This window comes from Anomaloglossus baeobatrachus, chromosome 3, assembly GCF_048569485.1.
Source record: "Anomaloglossus baeobatrachus isolate aAnoBae1 chromosome 3, aAnoBae1.hap1, whole genome shotgun sequence".
NCBI lineage: Eukaryota > Metazoa > Chordata > Amphibia > Anura > Aromobatidae > Anomaloglossus > Anomaloglossus baeobatrachus.
Window position 1 is genome coordinate 564,328,240 of NC_134355.1, and position 22,675 is coordinate 564,350,914.

At 46.6% G+C, this 22,675-nt stretch overlaps 1 protein-coding gene across 1 annotated transcript in view; it reads left to right on the forward strand.

Moving 5' to 3' along the window:
• Positions 1-22,675, forward strand: part of KLHL6 (kelch like family member 6) — a 140,689-nt gene that overhangs the window by 56,308 nt on the left and 61,706 nt on the right. The window contains exon 3 of the mRNA XM_075340909.1: positions 9,780-10,229. Coding sequence (XP_075197024.1) covers positions 9,780-10,229 — 450 coding nt within the window. The remainder of the gene's footprint in view (positions 1-9,779; positions 10,230-22,675) is intronic.

The following is a 22,675-nucleotide window of genomic DNA, read 5'->3' on the forward strand; positions in this document are numbered from 1 at the left end:
TTCCATGTGGGCGGCGCCTGATCAACGTGTCTTGTAAGCCTTGTCTTGAAAGCTAGATGCTCAGGTCCCCTGGTGCCGTGTCCTGTTATCAATACTATTGCCTGACATTCCTACCCGGCACCTGTGCCGGATTCCTGCACTGTTTCCAGGAACTCTGAAGACCCAGTGACTCTGTTCTACCCGTCCCCTGTGTGATGCTGTCCTTGCCACGCTAGTGCTCCGGCTACCGTGCACCCAGGCCTCCGGTGGGGTGCACGGCCCAGTGGATCCGACCACCTGGACCTAACTGTATTTATTTGTTTTAACACCAGGTTATGTGCACTTTAAAAATGGACCACAGGCTATGAACTGGCTATAGCCACAAACTCTCGCATTGTAAAAAGTTACCCCAGTGGTACCAACCTCAGAGCATGCCTGTTTATGGGGCCTGGCTCTGCACCACCAGGAAGCACGCCTGTTGATGGGGCCTGTTGTCCAAAATTCCAGAGCACGCCTGTTTATGGGGCCTGGCTCTGCACCACCAGGGAGCACGCCTGTTTATGAGGCCTGCTCTCCAACACACGGAAGCTGGTACGCCTGTTTAGGGGGCCTACCCTGCACCACCATCCTCAGGAGAGGAAGATTGGAGGAAAGGTCTGGGATAGAGCTGGCCCAGACCTGGTCACCAAAGGGACAGGTGACCTGCCTCCTGGGAGGTTCTTGGGTGGGTTCAGGACTTGTGGGTGGTGAAGAATGGTACCCGGTATGATGTTTTTAAGAGAATGCCTCCCCTGTGTGGGAAAAATTGTATTAAATTTTTTTATTGTCTTTGCAGCCCGAGGACATGCTGTTGATAACCAAGGGGGAATGTGGCTCCCCTGACCTTGTCAGGCGCCACTGAGTACTGCACCCATGCTGGGTGAGTGCAAACAGGTAAACCAAAAGGCTGGAATAGGGTGTGTACGCACAGACACATAGAGACCAGGTCTCCCACACACTAGAGGGGACCCTTGGGCAGACCCAAGAGGGGGGCGTTCCTCCACATCTCAGCTAGGGGTGCTGGGGAGGGGTTGGAAGCTAAGGTGGCAGTGGTAGTCAGAAAAGGAGTAGGAGAGGAACAAGCCAGTCTGAAGCGGAGAGTGCAACGAGAAGGAGCAAGCAGGTGCACAGACCCGCTAGTCAGACCCTGCCCGTGAAGTAGCAGTTAGCGGGGGAGACGGTTGCCACACAGTCAGCCTGAAAGACACCAGAAGAGAGAGAACAGGCAGTTGAGTACAGGGACTCCTGGTAACCAGGCACGAACGGGGTAGAGGTCCCTAGAGCCAGACATCCATTTAGTGGTCTGCTAAACCTGCCGGTGGGGTGGACAACAAGTCCCACACCAACCAACACAGAGTCCGAGCATCAGTAGCAACGAGGGGGCCCATAAGGAGGATCGAGCCTGGAGCCATCTCCCTTGGTTCACGCTGCCAGCAAACGGGCCAGAAAGGGGAGAAAAGGCAGTTGCGACTTCCCTGGATGACTCCCACGGTACTTTAAGTCAGGGATTGTCTGAAACAAGAAGTGCTAGGAAGGCGAGTTAGCGGTTACCCTTATACCAGCCTGAAGGATACCTGGTTCTCTCTTGGTGTATCTCAGCATCGCCCAGGTGCCACTTGAAGCATTTGAAAGTGAGTAAAAACCAGTTACAAGACACTTTGGACTGAGACTGAGTCATTCTGCGACCTGTTGTTCTACACACATACACCCAAGCCCCTGGGGCCAGTCTTACTCTCGGGAGGCCACACCATCCGACTGCAGATTCCATCAGCCCCAGACGCTCGTTAAACTGCAGTGGCGGTCACCTATAACCCTGACCGCAAATCGAGAGTGGCGTCACAACTCAGATGTAATTAACCTGACATACCTGTTGCCAGAGAAGTCCCTGCGGCGTCCCTGGAGGTGGAGCGGTCTCTCTGAGGGACCGCCGTGGCCGGGGGCGACTCACTTCCTTTGCAAACAGCTGGAGCTGAGTGAGGTTGGATGGAGAGTGTTTGGGAACAGCAGTTTTCAGCTCTTTCCTCAGATTCTCAATTCAGGTCTGGACTTTGACCCGGCCACGTTTATTTGTGAACCACTCCATTGTAGATTTTGCTTTATGTTTTGGATCATTGTCTTGTTGAAAGACAAATCTCCATCCCAGTCTCAGGTCTTTTGCAGACTCCAACAGGTTTTCTTCAAGAATGGTCCTGTATTTGGCTTCATCCATCTTCCCATCAATTTTAACCATCTTTCCTGTCCCTGCTAAAGAAAAGCAGGCCCAAACCATGACTCTGCCACCACCATGTTTGACAGTGGGGATGGGGTGTTCAGGGTGATGAGCTGTGTTGCTTTTACGCCCAACATATCGTTTGGCATCTTGCCCAAAAAGTTCAATTTTGGTTTCATCTGACCAGAGCACCTTCTTCCATATGTTTAGTGTGTCTCCCAGGTGGCTTGTGGCAAAGTTTAAACACTTTTTATGGATATCTCTGAGAAATGGCTTTCTTCTTGCCACTCTTCCATAAAGGCCAGATTTGTGCAGTGTACGACTAATTGTTGTCCTATGAACAGACTCTCCCACCTCAGCTGTATATCTCTGCAGTTCATCCAGAGTGATCATGCGCCTCTTAGCTGCATCTCTGATCAGTCTTCTCCTTGTTTTAGATTCAATTTTTGAGGGACAGCCGGGTCTTGGTAGATTTGCAGTGGTATGATACTCCTTTCATTCAATATGATCGCTTGAACAGTGCTTCTTGGGATGTTTAAAGTTGTGGAAATCTTTTTGTAACCAAATCAAGCTTTAAACTTCTCCACAACAGTATCACGGACCTGCCTGTTGTGTTCCTTGGTCTTCATGATGCTATCTGCGCTTTAAACAGAACACTGAGACTATCACAGAGCAGGTGAATTTATACAGAGACTTGATTACACACAGGTGGATTATATTTATCATCATCAGTCATTTAGGACAACATTCGCTCATTCAGGGATCCTCAATGAACTTCTGGAGTGAGTTTGCTGCACTGAAAGTAAAGGGGCCGAATAATATTGCACGCTCCAATTTTCAGTTTTTTATTTTTTACAAAAATTTAAAATAAGTAATAAATTTCGTTCAACTTCACAATTGTGTCCCACTTGTTGTTGATTCTTCACCATAACATTAAAATTTTTATCTTTACGTTTGAAGCCTGAAATGTGGGAAAAGGTTAAAAAATTCAAGGAGGCCAAATACCTTCGTAAGGCACTGTATATATGTTCCATGTTCATTCCCCACCTATCAAACACAGGTAATATAATATACACCTGTTTATATGGGACATGTGTCCATTCTATTGTTATGTACATATATTCCATGTTCATTTCCCAACTAACAAGCACAGTGAATATAATATACACCTCTTTATAAGGGATATGTGTGGAATTCCCTGTAATCTACAGATATTCCATGTTCATTCCACGAATAAGATGCCCAAGAAACCTTTTATACCTCTCCAAATTTATGGACCAGTAAGCTATTACGTTCATTCTTTTTCTCCATTCTTTTTCTTCATTCATTTTAGTATGTCCCACTACTGGGCACCAACTCCTTAAACAATTCTCTCATCTGCTGCTTTCTTAAAGGGAACCAATCACCAGGATTTTCGTGTATAACCTAAAGCCAGTGCTATACTGGCACTATCATGCTGATTCTATATATACCTGTAGTGGTCAGCTCGGATGTATAGGTTTTGAAATCCAAGAAAGTAAAGTTTATAAAATTAGCTGCTTGTTGAGTGACAGCAGCAAAAGAGCAGATAATATCTGGGGGGGTATGCATAATTATGCCCTTCCTCTGTTAGAATTAGGTTGTGGCTAAATCCCAGTGGGTAGAAGGACCTGTGGATGTGACCGGCTTCCTTAATGGGCGTGATGCCTTGTTTGGTGGGCGTGGTGATGTTTCCTTTTGTCCACTTGCCCCCCCCTGCACTCCCCCATCTGGGGGTCTTTCCCCCGACCCCCGTGTCTGTTATAATCACCTCTATGCCGACATGGACTTAGAAGAATTATGTATCTTCTTGGTATGAGCAATGTCTTGGAGGCTCCTGCCCTTTCTGGTCACATGGGCGTGACATCAGCAGAGGTCCCTCTGGTTACTGGGATTTAGATGTTACCGTTAGGTTGATAGAATTAGCATAAGTATTATTCAATCAGGACCTGTGTGAGGTCATACCTATGTGACCTGGTATCAGCATTGTTGGCTGAGGCCCCGCCCCTTCTGATCACATGGGTATGGCCTCACACAGGTCCTGCTAGGTCAATTGAATAATACTTATGCTAATTCTAACAGAGGGAGGTGATAATTATACATACCCCCAGATATTATCTGCTCCTTTGCTGCTGTCACTCAACAAGCAGCTAATTTTATAAACTTTACTTTCTTAGATTTCAAAACCTAAACATCCGCGCTGCCCACTACAGGTATGTATAGAATCAGCCTGATAGTGCCAGTATAGCACTGGCTTTAGCTTATATACGAAAATCCCAGTGTTTGGCTTCCTTTAACACTGCATCTAGAGCCGAAAAGGGATCCCTGCCCTTTAGTTTACTGAACAGGACACTTTAAGACTGATGGGGTTTGAGTCGAAGTGTCTTTTTCCTCCCCAAGTGGAACAGCTAAAAAGCAAACTGTTTATCAATTTAATTTCCCCCATCATAGAGTGACATCTGGCAGAGAAGACACTGCGTGGGTGGGACTTTTTGTTGTTTTTTGTCCAAAGGGTTTGGGTATCCTCTTTTAAAACATACAGGTGCAGTAACTCCTTTTTATCATTTTTATTTGTTATTGTTTTCAGGTTTTAAATAAATTAGAAATGTTTGATTAATGCTGCTCTTGGCAAAAAAAACCCCAGCTACCATAAATAAATCTATTTACAGGGCTCTACAAGTTGTCACATGAAATATACACCAATCTGCTACAGACTTTCCTCACTGGATATTCCGCAGTAAAATCTGCACCATTGTTGTAAAAATGCAGTTTTCACGCTTTGCTTTACAAATAACGAATTTTGTGGTTAAAATCCAAAGCATAAATTAACATGATGTGAATTGCAAATTTTCACGGCAAGTGAGTTATACTGAGGGATTTCAAAAAAATCATTTTACAATGCTGGTACTGTAACATATGGTGCATTATCCCTTCCAGAAAAATATTTGCTGTGTATCCACTTTGCGTGCTAATATCCAATATCCTTTTAAGACCCCGTGCACACACTGCATTTTTGGTGCAGATTTGTTGTGGTTTTGGGTGCAGAATTGGTGCACTTTGTGTTTATAAACTTCAGCAGTCCTTCCCCAGCAAAGTCTATGAGAAATCCAAAATTCTGTGCGCATGTTGCTTCTTTTTTCTTACAGGTTTTGCTGCAGCTTTTTGCAGCGAAAACCAGCAGCATGTGACTCCTTTTCTACAGGTCCCTACGTTTTTCCCTGTGTTTTGCCATTGATAATATTAAAAAAACCTCAGGGACAAAAATGCAAGCAAAAACGTACCAAAAACGCATCAAAACGCTGTGAAAATGCTTGGCTTTTTTGGGTGCGTTTTTCTTCTAGATGGTGTGTTTTTCGCTGAAGAAACAAATCTACAGTGTGCGCAGATAGCCTAAAGCAGTGTCTCCCAATTCCAGTCATAAAAGCCCACCAAGTGCATGTTTTTTGAATTTCCTTAGTATTGTACGGGTGATAATTTATTCACCTGCGCAGGTAATAGTGCCAATACCTGTGCAATGGTAAGGAAATCCTGAAAATATGCAATGTTGGTTGCTATTGAGGACTAGAATTGGGGAACTCCTCCCCAACCTTTCTTACCTTGAGAGCCACATTAACCTGTTCACCCATGAGCCTGTTTTCACCTTCCTGGCCAGGCCAATTTTTTCAATTCTGACCATTGTCACTTTATGATGTAATAAATCTGTAATGGTTGAACAGATCCCAGTGGTTTTGAAATAGTTTTTTCATTACATATTGTACTTCATAATTAGTGGTGCACTGGTTGATGAACCACAACTTTGCTTGGGGACGCCATCAAACCGCAGTGGAGTAGGCAAGCAGTGGTCCAGAGCTAGGAACAGGAACAACTGGCTGTACTAGAGTGGCAGGCTGGATTGATCAGAATCTGATCCTGTCGGGTCATATCCTGATACAGTACCTGATGTGTAGGGGAACTGGGGTCAGTGGTGTCGACGGCCTGAGCAAACTGTCATGCTGTTGAGTGTTGACCACTGCGCCATGGGTCTAAGCTTACCTTGGAGGGAAGTGACTAACTAACTACTTTGTTTTCACTAGGGTCTCTGATGGTGAGGTTAGACTTATGCTAGAAGGTAGTCACCTGGTACCATTCCAGGGCAGCTCCCAGTCCTGCAACAGCTTACCCCGGGGGTTAGCCAAGCAGGTTCGGACTTAGGTACAGGCAGAACGGACAGCAGGTGGATGGCAAGTACTGGCAGGATGACAGGTTCTGAGAGAACGGCTGGTACAGACTAGACGGCAAGTACTGGCAAGACTCAGGAACTCGGGTACAGGAGCACAGGACTGCAACAGACTCAGTAACTTGGGCTGCAAAAATACTGGACTGGAACAGAGACAGCAACAGTCGTAAACGTATTCAAGGCAGGTTCAAGTTCAGGAGACCTGACTGTGGAGACACGGGGCTCAGTGGGTGCTCTTGTCCGCTGGCCCGGCCGCCTTTAGAAAGACAGTGTGGCTCAGGGCTCATCCCAACTGAATGCACGGCGTCCTTAACCGTAGGCGGAACACTACTTAGACAACACAGGGTGAGGGAATCACAATATTAAGACTTTATTGGATCCCCAAAATATTAACGGCACATAACACATAACCAGCAAAACACACAAATGTAACAGGCAACAGAGTCTCACCCTTCCACTGGCTCACCAGGGATTTAGAATGTCCATGCCTCAGAGGTTCCAGGGCTATTTACTCCAATCCAGCAGCACCCCGCTTTTGGCGGGCACCCACTGAGACTGGAATAACGCCAGATTTAGGAAGCTGGCTGAGGTCTGCAAAGTCTGTACCAGGTGACTAAATTGTCCCAACCTGGGTTTCCTCCTTAAGTAGTCTCTGGTTTGAAGTCATGTAGCCAAGTGTTCCTCTAGTCGGAGCCAAAGTCCCTAGACCGAATCCACAAGGTATCCTGGTTCTGATCCTCTAGCCAGCTCCTAAGAGCTTAGACTGGATCATGCAAAATCCATCAACAACCAGTGACTTAAAGAAGTCCCTTATTATAGCCATAGCCTTCCCTTTGGATATACTGTGCCCTTATCGGATTGGTTGTACAAGATTGCTTCTCTTATTGGATGAATTTCAAGCTGCATGGATAATGTTCATTTAATTGACGTGGATAGAAAGACTGAGGATATCTACATGAAGTCTGCAATCCCCAGACTGGACAATGGCTACTAAGGTAATTTACATTAGATTAGCAATACACAACTACATTACAATGATTGCTCGGAAAGGACTGGAGAAACAATAGTTTAGCAAACATGAGTTAACACACAGAAGAACAATACGTCTGGCTGAATTTTAAGAAACTTTAACCCATGCTAGGCATTGGGTGTCCATGTCATCACACGGACGACTAGCAAGTATGCAGACTACTGACAGGACACGTTGCTCGAGCACCTCCCAAATGGGATGATGCCTTAAATACTTAATGTCTCTCAGCCTAGAGAGCAGGAGGCAGTGAAACCCAAGCAGCCGGGAAGGTGAGTGCACCAGTGAGCGTGCTGGTGTTACACTTCATATGTGGTGTAAAACTACTCTTTGGGCGCATGGCAGGGCTTAGAAGGAAAAAAGCCCATTTTGGCTGAAAAAACATAGCAGATGCCATGTCGCGTTTGCAGAGCCCCTGATGTGCCTAAATAGTGGAAACCCCCTCAGAAGTCACCCCATTTTGAAACTACACCCCTCAAGGAATTTACCTAGATGTGTGGTGAGCATCTTCAACCCACAGGTGCTTCACAAAAGTTTATAACATTGAGCCATGAAAATAAAAACAATACATTTTTACCACAAAAATGTTGCTTTAACCCCAAATCTTTCATTTTCACAATGATAACAGGAGAAAATAGACCATACAATTTGTTGTACAATTTCTCCTGAGAGCACAGATACTCCATGTGTAGTGGAAAACTATTTTTTGGCACATGAAAGGGAAGGAGCGCCATTTTGGCTAGAAAAGGTTATGGATGCCTTGTCACATTTGAAGATCCTCTGACATGCCAAAACAGCAGAAGCCTTCAACAAGTGAACCCTTTCTGGATACCACACCTCTCAAGGAATTCATCTAGTAGGATAGTGGCAATTTTAGCCCTCAGCTAATTCATAGAATGGTATAAAATTGGGCTTGGAAAATAAAAAATAAATATTTTTCCGCTAAAATGTTGCGTGGGTAATAGCAGTAGATGAGCCACACAATTTGCTACACACTTTCTCCTGAGTTCACCAATATCCCATATGTGGTCAAATAGTACTTTTGAGGTACAGTGCAAAAATGAGAAGGGAAAAAGTGCCATATTGGAGTTCAGAATTTGCTGGAATGGTTTGAGGGTGCCATGTCACATTGTCATAGCACCTAATATGCCAGAACTGTAGAAAAACATTGTAGTACCCATACCTTCTGCCCAGCTTGTGCTTCTGCAGACACATACCCTCTCAATTAACTGGGCTCTTCTCACTACAACAATACCAAACATGTGGATGTTAACTGCGGTTTAGGCACGTTGTGGTACTCAGAAGGGAGAAGGCATTTGGGTTTGGGAGCTTGGATTTTGTTAGGTTTCTTTTTCGAGGGTGCCATAGCACTTTTCCAGAGTCTTTATGCTATCAATAATGTGGAAGCCCCCTATATTTTCATTAACAGATGACAGACCTGAATGGAGACTTGTCTTTTTTTTGGGTTGAGTTGAATGTTATTACTGGCAATTTGTAATACAGAGCATTTTGGATCAGGTCATATTTATCCTGTGCTTTATGCTGATCACTTACATTAGGGTTTGCACAAGCATTGTAATGGATTAAAACCCAGTACTGCACTGTCACTAATGCATGTTAGACCATGCTACTAGACAAGTAACTTAAAGGTCATCCGTTGACCTCGGGATACCATGGCAATGATTGGGACCCCATGATCATGTTGCTGCGGTCTCAATCAGGTGGAAGAGGAAGTGTCCTCCCCTAAATGCTGCGATCACTATTTATTATGGCATTTTGGGGGTTAAACTGCCAGGTGTGCTGCTGGGGGAAACATGTGGAATGAGAAGGGATTGTCCTAGCAGTGGACAACCCCTTTAAACAAGGAGCACAGTACTTAGAAGCCCTTTATTGTACTGTAGAGTGTAATTCGTTGCTCTATAACTGGTAATATTCCCTGTCATGCACGATGCTCAGTCAATTGGCACACTATGGTTCCAGTGAAACACGGCATAACCCTATAAAGGCACTGCAATTATTTGCAGCATGTCCTGCAGGACATATTCCAGAAGAGCATGTGAAGCATGAGAATACTATTTGTGAGTAAATCACATTAGATTCAAGAGGTGGGACCCACATCTATCAAATATTAATGGAAAAAAATATGGCAATCTGCTCACCATAACATCCTATCTCAGTATGTATCTCTGTGCATCTAAATTAGAATCCCCCATATCCTAGTATAATATCTTACCAGACGCACAAATGTAAAAGTTGCTAAGGTTTCACAATTTCCTATGTTTTTTTTTCAGTTCCTCCGAATGGTGGATGCATGTTCCAGTTTCCTTACAGAAGCTCTTCACCCCGAAAACTGTGTTGGAATTTTACGACTTGCAGATACACATTGTTTGGACTTGCTGAAGTTACAGGTCCAGAATTATATCATCCAAAACTTTTCCCAGGTCTTAAACCATGAAGAATTCCTTGAATTGACATCTGAAATTTTATATCATATTCTAAAGAGTGATGAATTATACGTCACAGAGGAAGCACACGTCTTTGAGACTGTAATAAAATGGATCCAATATAAACAATCCGAGAGAATGTCTCTGCTACCAAAAATGCTAGAATGTGTCCGACTACCTTTATTGGACCCCTGGTATCTTGTTGGTACTGTAGAAGCCAATGAACTGATTAGACAATGCCCTGATGTATTCCATTTAATGCAAGAAGCACGCATGTATTATCTGACTGGTAATGAGGTGAGTAAATATACAGCAAATATTTACCAAATTTGGAAATTACCTGAATATATAAAATAAATATCATGCATTGACAAACTGAACATTAAAGGCCCCCATATCCAGTATATTAGCTGAAATTTGTCTGAATCCCCCTAATGGGACTGGCTAACTGTCTGATGTGTATTGGGGCCACCCTTCACTACTCAGATAGATAATATTGAAGGAGAAAAGGATTGAACGTTTGGAATTTCAATTGTTGATCCTTTTGTTTTTATGTTTTTAAACCATTGATACTCATGAACACTTGCCTGAGCAAAGCACTAGTGTGTATTTGTGAGTTTGAAGATGTAGACGTTTGTCAAATTAATTTTCAGTTGACACCTATCTCATGCCAGGATAAAGGGTTATTCCCAAGTTATTAAATTGCTTTAATTAGTTAGAGACTATTAAAATAAGCACATTTGCAATTGACTTGCTTTTTCTATCTTCTGCAATGAGAGCTTTTATCTTCCATATTGCACAGCTGGTTTTCAGGGAGCCTGTCCACCAGTGCATACCAATACCTTGGCTGAGAGTGTACAGTAGTTATATTTCTGGAGAGAAGTTAATTCCTAATGAAACAAGTGAGCAACCATCACACCTGAGGTAGTGTTTTAAGGATCTCCTAATCCACTTCTATCTAGCCAATTAAAGAAAAAACACACAAACACTTTTTTTCTAAATATATTCTATGTATTGCCAATTTCTACATTTTTATTAAATTAATGCATTAAATCACATCAAGTCCATTAGCAATATATTCACTGTTCTGTAAACAACATGAATCCTTCACTTGGTGAAAATTCATGTTGTTAACACAAAGGGGAATATGTTGCTAATGCATTTGATGTGATTTATACATTGAGTTAATGGAAATTAAGAATTTGAAGGCTTAACGCCCAACATTCCAGCCATCTCTCTCCAGACCATTGATTTCTATACAGTCATTATCTGTTCACCTCTCTCTCAGCTTTGACAAGCTGCAGTTATAAATCTTGCAAAATCACCTGTTTGTAGCTTTACAAGCAGGTATCCTAATCACAGCTCTCACTGTCCCAAGTTATGTGCTTGTTCAAATGCCTAGTTAACTCTATGTGTAAATATAGTGAGAGCAGTGTAGACCTATGACCAAATCACTGATGCCTGAGTGTGTTACAGTAGAACTTGTGCTGAGCGTTATAGCTCTACTAAGACTAGGGTTATACAAGCGTATAAAAAAATTGGTCACATTTTCATCCAGAAGAGTGGGCCAATTTTTTCTCACTTGTCATCTGTGTGCTGTTTGTTTGCTGTCTTCATGCAATCTGTTTTTTACTCAGCAGCAAATCTCGCACCATAACGAGTTTGGAGTCAAATTGCAGTATGCTGCAATTTCTTTTTCATGCGGAATAGACCAGAGAAAAAAAACGCAGATCTGCACAGCATCATTGAATAAAATTGGTCCATATGCAATCCCTTTTTTTTTATTGGATTTCATTTGTCTGATTGATATGCTCCTGGTAGTGAGCCCTAATACTGCAGCTTTGCTAATCACCAGATCTGAGAGTAATTAGACTGCAGAGCAAAAAAAGCAAAAAAATTGCTTTAAAACACAGCATTTTTTGTTCCAGGAGGTGTAGACTGGGTGCAGGAATATGGTATAAAAATTTCATCACCAAATTTGCATCCCCTGGCCCAGAAATGCAAAACAAAATTTTTTTTCCTGCCAGGAGGTGCAAATGTGGTGTTGAAATCTGGTGCAGACGATTTCAGCACCAAATGTACACTTCCTGGAAGAAAACAGGGCAAACATTTCAGCAAAAAGCCGCAACAATAAATTGTGGCAAAAAATGGGTAAAAAAACGTGTTTTCTTGCCAGGAGTTGTAGATTGGGTGCAGCAATATGGTTGTAAAAAATTCAACACCAAATCTACATCTCTTGGCAAAAAAACGAATGTTTTCGTCCAGGAGATGTGGGTCTGTGAACTCAGTTACCTCCACCTGAGGTCAGTTTACCTGCGATCACAGGTGAAGGACCATGGGAACCTCCAGCTCTAACCGCAAATGACCTGAGTGATGTTACCGCTCATTGTGCAGCTCATTCATTCTCTGCACTTACAGCAGGCGGTCATGCTCTATGGCCCTGGCTGTGATTTGGATGTAGCAGAGCTGAATCTCTGTGGGATCTCATGTGGATTACTTCGTACCTGCAGGGGTGTTTGGGGGGTTAATAAAGTGGTGAAAAAGGGTGTTTTTTGTGTTTAATTTGAAATAATTTTTTCTGTGCTTGTGTTTATTTACTTTCACTTACAAATTAGTGATGCGGGTGTCATAGATGCTGCCATTACTACTCTAGCAAAGTTAGTAGCAGCTGTGAGCTGCTATTAACCCCTCATTACCCAAATTGCCATCACACCAGGGTAGTCAGGAAGAGCCGGTAAAGCTCCACGCTTGTCGCATCTAATGGATGCGACAATTCTGGGCAGTTGGAGGCTGAGATTTTTAGGCTGGGTCTCTCCAGCCTGAGAATACCAGCCCCCAGCTGGCATGATCTTGGCTGGTATCAAAATTGGGCAGAACTGCACGTCGGTTTTATTTATTTATTTAAATAATTATAGAAAAAAAAGAAGCCGCACATGGTTCCTCTTCTTTTGATACACAGCCAAGAGAAGCGCAGGACTGGGGCTGTAGCCGTGGGCTTTATCTGTACTGGGTGTCAGAATACCGGGGGGACTGTGCACTAATTCCTTTATTAATTTTATTTATACCACGATACTGACAGTAGATGCTAGAATGTATGGGCTCCTTTCAGGAAGATGTCATTTCAACACGCCCCCTATCACATAATAGAGGCATGTTCAAAATGCCGTCCGATGTTTCTAGTCAGAATAAACATTCTTTTTCTAAGTCCACATGGGCATGGAGCTGTTTATAATAGAAGAAGGGGTGTGGGGGTGAGACCCCCAGACAGGGTGAGTGCAGGGGGAGGCAAAGTTCCCCCCTTGAATGATTATGGTGGACGGGAGGAAACATCACCACGTCCACTAACCAAGCCAGTCACGCTCACTAACCTGGAATGAGCCCATACATTCTAGGCTAACATAAGATGCTAGAGTGTATGGGCTCCTTCAGTTACACTGTTTTCCCCGACCCGCGGCTGCCCTAGCACCTGTGATTGGATGAAGTCAGCTGACACACTGACACTCAGGGTGGGGGCTCGTCTAACTGTAACCAGCGGCCCAGTAAGTGAATTTGAAACCTAGGACCAGCATACAGCCATGCCGGAGCCTTGGTAAGACCACCGCTTGCACTCCTATTCCTCTATACCTTCTACTACAATTTCCATCTCTGGAATCTGGTCCCCATAGACTTATATGGGGGCGGATTCCAGACCGTATCCATATTTTTTTTAAAGAAAGCAGTTTTTTGCGACTCCGCCCAGCTATAGTTGTGATAAATAACAGTCAATGAATTAGGTTGAGGGTTTAAAAAAAAAAAGTGTAATAAAATGGGTCAAATGTGACTGTTGAGTGGTTTGGTAAATCTTCATCTTTCATCCTGCAGATTTAGTCATGTATTGGTAAGGCTTTTTTACAGCGATGCATAGTAAATATGACCTTCACATGGCAGAAATATGCCATATGGGTGCTATATAAAACTGTCATATAAAGCTGAAGTGCTGCCCTGAATCACAATCATTATAGAAGCGTGTGGGTTGTTTCTTCTAAAAATACTGCCACTTCTTTATTTGTGTCCCCCGGGTGCACAAGTTAGAGGTGTCTAGACTGATCTCTTCCTCTTTTTTGCAGCTGACTTATCGTACATCTGTAAATCTGTTTCTTACATACATCATAAAAATTTCCAATTTCATGACTCTGTGAAGGGGAACTTGTGCACCGTTGATTTATAGAACAAGTGGAAATGTTCAGTTTAAAGCCACAAAAACAAACTCATTAAAATGGAAAACAAATGTTTTGCACTGGATCTTTTTTATCTGTCTTAATTTTTTATTAGTTAGTAAAATAAGTTATGAGGGGGAACTAGCGTAACATACAGTAAAGTTGCTTTCCGTATACTGTAACTGTCTAAAATTTTTTTGAGGGAGCAGAATATTGGTTCATTAGAATGTGAAATTGGTCATGTTTCAGTAGTGAAGTGAATAGGACAATGCTACTTGCGGCATACAGGTGTAACGGGGTGCCAGGGGTGCCTCGGGGCTTGTAGTCGTGGCCCTTACTGTCAGGCTTACCCCTGGCTCCGCCGTCACTATCGGGACAGGAGATGTCTTGGTGGGGCAGAGTGTGGTGGTGCAGATGTCGTCCGACGTATAAACACTCTCCAGGCAGGATTCGATGCAAATAAAAGACATTCTTTATTTCACAACTCTTTCCAAGACCGGCAGTTATAGATGACGCTTCACACTTCCATACCTCCCAACTTTTAAAGAAGGAAAAGAGGGACAAAGTTTGCGGCGCGCGCAGGCAAATTTTTAGGCCACGCCCCCTAACCACACCCATTTCACAGTCACGCCCATATCCACTCCCCATCCACACCCATTCAGCATGGACACGCAGGCAGCCGGCGGGCCTCCAGCATGGACACGCAGGCAGCCGGCGGGCCTCCAGCATGGACACGCAGGCAGCCGGCGGGCCTCCAGCATGGACACGCAGGCAGCCGGCGGGCCTCCAGCATGGACACGCAGGCAGCCGGCGGGCCTCCAGCATGGACACGCAGGCAGCCACAGTGAGGCGGCCGGTCGCCCGCACAGAGAGGCGGCCGGCCGCACGCACAGAGAGGCGGCCGGCCGACCGCACAGAGAGGCGGCCGGCCGACCGCACAGAGAGGCGGCCGGCCGACCGCACAGACAGGCGGCCGGCCGACCGCACAGACAGGCGGCCGGCCGACCGCACAGACAGGCGGCCGGCCGACCGCACAGACAGGCGGCCGGCCGTCCGCACAGACAGGCGGCCGGCCGTCCGCACAGACAGGCGGCCGGCCGACCGCACAGACAGGCGGCCGGCCGACCGCACAGACAGGCGGCCGGCCGCCCGCACAGAGAGGCGGCCGGCCGCACGCACAGACAGGCGGCCGGCCGCACGCACAGAGAGGCGGCCGGCCGACCGCACAGAGAGGCGGCCGGCCGACCGCACAGAGAGGCGGCCGGCCGACTGCACAGACAGGCGGATAAAGCAGAGCTGAACCTGTTGGGCACTAGGACCCAGCAGCTCCACAGGCAGGAGACCACTGATCGGTAAGCTAATAGAAGTCTGCACTGCAGATGTAACTCTGCATAGGTTACTGCTATTGCCAGTGCTATCTGCAGGAGAGAGAAGTGTTGGTTGCACTTTCTCCTCAGCTTCCTGATTCCCCGTGTGTATCCAGCAGTGAGAAGCCACACACGGGGGAATCAGAGAGAACAGCTGCAGGGAAGCGCAGGCTCCAAGGCTGGGGATTTCCACTCTGGTGCAGGGGGGGGTCGGCTCTGGGGGGGGGGGGGTGCTGGCTCTGGTGCAGGGGGTTTTCCATACCTCAGCAGCAGCACAGGAGTTTCAAGGTGCGCGCTCGACTCTGTAATGATAGAAGGGACAAACAGCGAGGCGGGGCTACAGTGGGTGGGAGGAGCCACGGGACACACAGCCTCACGGGCGGGACTCGGGATCAAAGGCTCAAAAGAGGGACTGTCCCGCTGTATCCGGGACGGTTGGGAGGTATGCACTTCCTTTAGCTGGGGGAAAGCCTGTCCTGACGTCTCCTCCAGTGGGGATGTGCCCGGCTACTCTGCTTCACCTGGCTCCCACTACGGCTACCCACAGACCGGACCCACACCGGTACTGCTTCGCTCTCTGAGGTTCCGCCCGCTCCTTTTCTCTCCGGCTTCCCTGTTCTTCCAGCTCCCACACTCTGCCCCGGCTCTGCTTTCTTTCTCCCGTCCCGGACACAACTAACTGTGACTCTGCACTTTTCTAACCAACACTTCACCTCCCTCCCCTTGCTTCTGCCGGCTCCTCCTTTCCACTGTGGTGACAGCCGTCCCACCCGGCCACTAGGGGAACCCACTAAAACAATACAATAATAATAAAAACATTTTTATTAATAACAACATTCCCGGGTTAACTGTACTCCTTTGTAAGGGGTCTGCCCACACCTTACATACCTCCCCTCTTTAAGCCTGAGCCTCCCGGCAAGGCATGGATCTAAAACTACACATAAAAAACAACAGGATCATTGCAAGGAAACGACAAGCAAGTTCACCTTTGGGGCAACCGCAAGGGGCGCACCAGTCCAGTGCCCGGAGTTCCTCCTGGAAGCTCCCGGTCTTGGTCGTGCCCGGAGGCTTTTGCAGCACTCCCGGTCTTAGATGTTAAACGGCAGGAACACAACTCGAAAAACTGCTTCTTAATGACGCGGAGGGGCCCCTGGCTCAGTCCAGCAGCAGGTTCCCTCCGGGCTCAGCAACTTGAACGGTACAAACAGCAAACTTCTTCCGGTTCAAAAACAACGCCGGTGTCTAACGAAAACAGGCCAGCCATCTTCCGGTCTTGAAAAGTCACTCCGGATGATATGCACGTTGCCATTCGGCTCGTTGGGCCTGCACGTACTCCGACAGGGACTGTCCGGGCAACCGGCGCAGCCTCCGGAAGGGCTCATAACTGATGGTGGGCTCCGGTGTTTCAGCCTCCGGCTTTGCTTCTTCTACCCCCGACGGGGGTGAGGGGGTCGCTGCACGGGACGGCTGGGGGCTGCCCATGATGATTACCGGATGCGTGGTTATGTTTTGGTTAATAGCCAGCACCGCCGGGGTTCCTTTCTCCGGGTCAGCGGTCGGTCTGGGCATCACTTCAGGAGCTACGGCCAAGGTGCGTCTCGGGTGGGAGAGTTCAGCTAGCACCGGTCTTGGCTGCGACCGCCGCCGGTACTGGCATTCCTCCCACTCCAGTTCTTGCTGCCATTGAGCAGCCTCTTGTGAGGTAGGCATCCGGGTTACGCCGACTGCAAAGAGGCCTCGGCATCCCACCTCTCGCATAAACCGGACCTTTTCCCCCGGATATAACGTGTGCAGGCGCTGGGGTAGGCCTTCAATGTCCAGGTTCACTCTGTTATAAAAGTAGTCATCGCCGGTCTCTTCATCCTTGATGAAGCCGTAACCCTCCTTCTGATTGAACTTCACCACAATTCCTGTGGTGCACTGCTGCTCGAACTCCTCACTCCGGGAACCAGCCATCATTTCCCGGGCCACGGTCTCGGCAAGCAGTCGCTCCTGTACCGGGTCGGGTTCTGGTGACGGGGACTTTCGTTGAGGTAGGGGTGACGGCTGCACTGGGTCCCAAAAGAAGCCCCAATTGTCCCTCTCTAGCTTCCGGGCGTATGATTCTTCCGGAGCCGGATCTGGAACGGGTGTCGAGGGTCTCGCCGCGACTGGCGGGGGTGTCTCTAGACATGGGGTTCCCAAGAGCCGGTTCCCTGCTGGCAGCTGAGCGGTGTACGTCGCTCGGACCTCGGTCGTGGTCTCTCCGGTTACCGTGTCCCACGTCGTCACCCAGGTCACTTTGGTGGCCCGTCCCGGTCCTCCGGGTACAGTCGGCAAGTGAGAGGGAAATCCCTCCGCAGACGCAGCCGCAATCTGCTTCTGGTGGCTTCGGTCCAGACCAGGCGTGGCCACCACAGCTTGTTGTCCCTCGGGGTTCTCCATTTTGCCTGTAGTACGAGTCACTAGTAAGGGCGTCAGGGTCAGTGGAGATGCTGGAGGAAGTGGAGGCGGGCTTGCTTTTCCCGCTCTTGGGTATACTCCACCCCCAGTCTCACACATCAGATCGACCCCTCCGCGGCGGTTCTTCTTTCTCTTGGGAACACCGCCCACTTCACATGTCTTCAGCCGTGCCCTGGAACCGGTATCTCCCCTCTTTGGGCGGAGTACTCCGAACTTCTTTTTCGGCACCGGCCAGCCCCAGGCTCTTCTCTTGGCGCCAACTTTTCGCGCGCTTTCTGTGTCCTTGAAGACGACGGCCATCATGCCGCCATCTTGTGCCCGGTCCAACACCTCAGGCACGGTTTCTTCTTCCCACCATGGGATCGGGAACCTTCTCTGAAAGTCTGGATCCTGTGCCCGGTCCAACGCCTTAGGCACTGTTTCTTCTTCCCACCATGGGATCGGGAACCTTCTCTGAAAATCTGGATCCTGTGCCCTAGGCACCACTTGGTCTCCATCTTCTCGGTTAGGGACCCCTTGCATAGAATCCGCATCCTGCCGACTACGCCACATGTAACGGGGTGCCAGGGGTGCCTCGGGGCTTGTAGTCGTGGCCCTTACTGTCAGGCTTACCCCTGGCTCCGCCGTCACTATCGGGACAGGAGATGTCTTGGTGGGGCAGAGTGTGGTGGTGCAGATGTCGTCCGACGTATAAACACTCTCCAGGCAGGATTCGATGCAAATAAAAGACATTCTTTATTTCACAACTCTTTCCAAGACCGGCAGTTATAGATGACGCTTCACACTTCCTTTAGCTGGGGGAAAGCCTGTCCTGACGTCTCCTCCAGTGGGGATGTGCCCGGCTACTCTGCTTCACCTGGCTCCCACTACGGCTACCCACAGACCCGACCCACACCGGTACTGCTTCGCTCTCTGAGGTTCCGCCCGCTCCTTTTCTCTCCGGCTTCCCTGTTCTTCCAGCTCCCACACTCTGCCCCGGCTCTGCTTTCTTTCTCCCGTCCCGGACACAACTAACTGTGACTCTGCACTTTTCTAACCAACACTTCACCTCCCTCCCCTTGCTTCTGCCGGCTCCTCCTTTCCACTGTGGTGACAGCCGTCCCACCCGGCCACTAGGGGAACCCACTAAAACAATACAATAATAATAAAAACATTTTTATTAATAACAACATTCCCGGGTTAACTGTACTCCTTTGTAAGGGGTCTGCCCACCCCTTACACAGGTACATGGCACAATATAAATACTGAAAAGGCTGCAGCCCTAGCATAAGAGCTTCAAACATCTTATAGGTGGGGTATCAAGAATTGAACCTCCTCCGCCACCTAATCCGATATTGATGTCCTATTCTAATGATAAGCAACAGTGGTGCATGAGCATGCTCGCCATTGCTCGATACTAGATTGAGCATCGGGGTGCTTTGATATGTTCGTTACTCGATTAAGCATCACAGGTTCTCGAGCACCATGCTTTTTTAAAGAAAATGTGGACAATAAAAGCATGGTCATTTGCAACCTGTGCCTTACTAAGAATAGCAGGTCTCTGCCACTATCGGCCTGACCACCACTAGCATCATCAGGCACATGTCATCAAAGCACCCGACTAGGTGGTTGAACATCTGGGTCCACAATGTTTGCAGGGTTTTCAGCACATCCTCTTCATCTGTGCTATGTGCTTGCCAGTCCCCTGCCCAGGACGCAGATGCCTCCTGCCCTGCACCTGTCATTGCACATTTGAAAGCACCATCAGCAACCAGGTCCGATGCTTTGACCCAGCACAGCATTTAGCTGTCCCTACTTCAGGCCTTGGAATGCAAAAGGAAATACCCAGCCACCCACCCATCCACAGGCCCAAACACTAAATGGGCACAACATTTCCAGACAGCTTGACCTGAAAATGTTGCCATTTAGGCTTGTGGACACTGAGGATAATGGTGGCGGCACACGTACCATGCCTAGCCAACGTGCTCAACTTAGTGGTTCAGCGGTTTCTGGAAACCTACCCAGACTTGTTGGAGCGACTTGTGAAGGTACGTCGTGTGTGCGCCCAATTTTCTAAATCAGCTAAAGCTGCTGCCAGTCTAGCAGTGCTGCAGCAGAGCTTGGAAGTGCCAGCTCACTGACTGGTGTGCGACGTGCCCACGCGCTGGAACTACACATTACAAATGTTGACAATTCTTTGTGAGCAGCAGTGGGCAGTAGTTGAATACCAGCCACAACATATCCGTTGTTATTTCGGTCAATTTCTGCACATAAGAACCTAGGAGTGGCCATGAATGTCTGACACATGCAAGGTTCTACAAAACTTAGGGGAATCAAAGATGGGGAGCACCGATGACACCATAATCAGCGTAGCCATTCCGCTTCTGTGTCTACTCAAACTCTCGCTCCTCTCAATTTAAGAAGATTTGCATGTTAACCAGGTGGAGATGGAGGAATAAAGCACACAGGGTAAGATAACTATTGTAACTATTAAGCCTCCTAACATACCTGAACAGGTACAGGCTGAAATGCTGCAATAAATTGAAAATGCAGCTAATAATAATAATAGTCGGGTCCTTATTATGGGGGATTTCAACTCTCCAGACATACAGTGGGACATAGAATCTTTGGGTTGTGCTAAAAGAGGTAAGCTGTAACTATTCAAGACAATTTCCTCTCTCAGATAGTAGATGAACCGACCAGGGGAGATAATTTACTAGATCTGGTCCTCTCAAATAGACCAGATACAATTTCAGTTCTACAGGTCCAGGAGCACTTGGGCACCAGCGATCATAATATGGTAAGCTTCAAAGTAATATTCAATAGAATATTTGAAAGGGGAAATGCGAAAACCTGGAATCTTAGGAAAGCTGATTTCAACAAATTAAGGGAAAAGCTCAATTGTGTAGATTGGGACAATGTCATGGTAACTGGAGATACCAAACATAAATGTTGCAAGTGTAAGGATATACTGCTTGAGTCCTGTGAAAAACAAATACCCTCTGGTAATAAAATGTCCAGGAATAAAATGAAATCACTATGGATAAATAAGGCAGCGCAAAGTATAATAAAACAAAAATATAGGGCGTTTAAAATCCTTAAGGCTGAGAATACAGAAATAGCATTTCAGGAGTATAAAGTGTTATGATCCGGAACCATAGAAGACCACCATAAATCATTGGTAAAAGGTGACAAGAGCATTGGCAACTAATCTGGCCGCCATCCCCTTACTAACCATCACAACTAGAAGCAGCCGAGGGGTGAACTAACATCCTGTGCACCGCGAACCCAGCCGGAGAACTAGCTATCCTAAAGGAAGGAAAGATGAATAACTCTCTACCTCAGAAAATAGATAAAGAATAGCAAGCCCCCCACATTCAAAGACTGCGGTGATATAGGAAAACACAATACACAGATAGATGATAGGATTAGCAAAGGTGAGGCCCTCACTGACTAAAATAGGAAAAGGACAGGAAAGGGGCTGATGGTGGCCAGAAAAAAACCCTTCAAAATTCCAAATTCCTGATAGTACAAAAAGGCCCTCAGATCGCACGATCTGCACTCCATCCTATACCAGGCGCTCTTGTCATACCAATGAACATAAAACAGGAATCATTACAAATTCAAAAAGCCACAAACACATAGACTAATAGGAGCAATACTCCAAACCTAACTGCAGGGAGTTTCCCAGCTAAGCAACTGAGAAGGAAGATCCCTGCATACAAATAAACTGAAAACAACCACAGCAAATGACAAACTCAGATAAGAGCAAAAGAACCAAACAACAAACAAAGACATAGCACTTATCTGGGGTAGATGAGGTATGGAGCAGGATGAAGCAGGCTGGTGAACAAAGAACAACTGACATCCGGCATAGCCTGCTATCAGACCAGGATTTAAATAAAAACAAAAAAGTGAGCCGGAGTATGAGATGGTATACATGGTACTTGTGAGACCATGTTCACACTGGCCATGAGACAAAGAGAAACCAAGGAAAAAATTGTGAAAAAATACCCTGCTGTAACTAAATAAAAGCATAGTGCATATAAACATAGGTTACTTAGTAAACACTGTTTTTGATCAAACAAAGCATAAAGCTATCCCACCAACGCCAAGGTGTACCCAGTTGGGATAGTACCTACACTCTCTAATATTAAAACCTTACCATGGGTCTAAAATAGGCCTCAATGTGGCTAAGGGCTGAGAGCGACCGGGTCCCAACAGGACACACACAGTCAGGGGGATTCACAGAATGAAATGTCCAGCTCGCTGAGAAGGGGGCCACTCCCTGTTTGTACTGAATACAAAAAAACTACATAAAAACAAAAAAGTGAGCCGGAGTATGAGATGGTATATATGGTACTTGTGAGACCATGTTCACACTGGCCATGAGACAAAGAGAAACCAAGGAAAAAATTGTGAAAAAATACCCTGCTGTAACTAAATAAAAGCATAGTGCATATAAACATAGGTTACTTAGTAAACACTGTTTTTGATCAAACAAAGCATAAAGCTATCCCACCAACGCCAAGGTGTACCCAGTTGGGATAGTACCTACACTCTCTAATATTAAAACCTTACCATGGGTCTAAAATAGGCCTCAATGTGGCTAAGGGCTGAGAGCGACCGGGTCCCAACAGGACACACACAGTCAGGGGGATTCACAGAATGAAATGCTTTTTTTGATCAAAAACAGTGTTTACTAAGTACCCTATGTTTATATGCACTATGCTTTTATTTAGTTACAGCAGGGTATTTT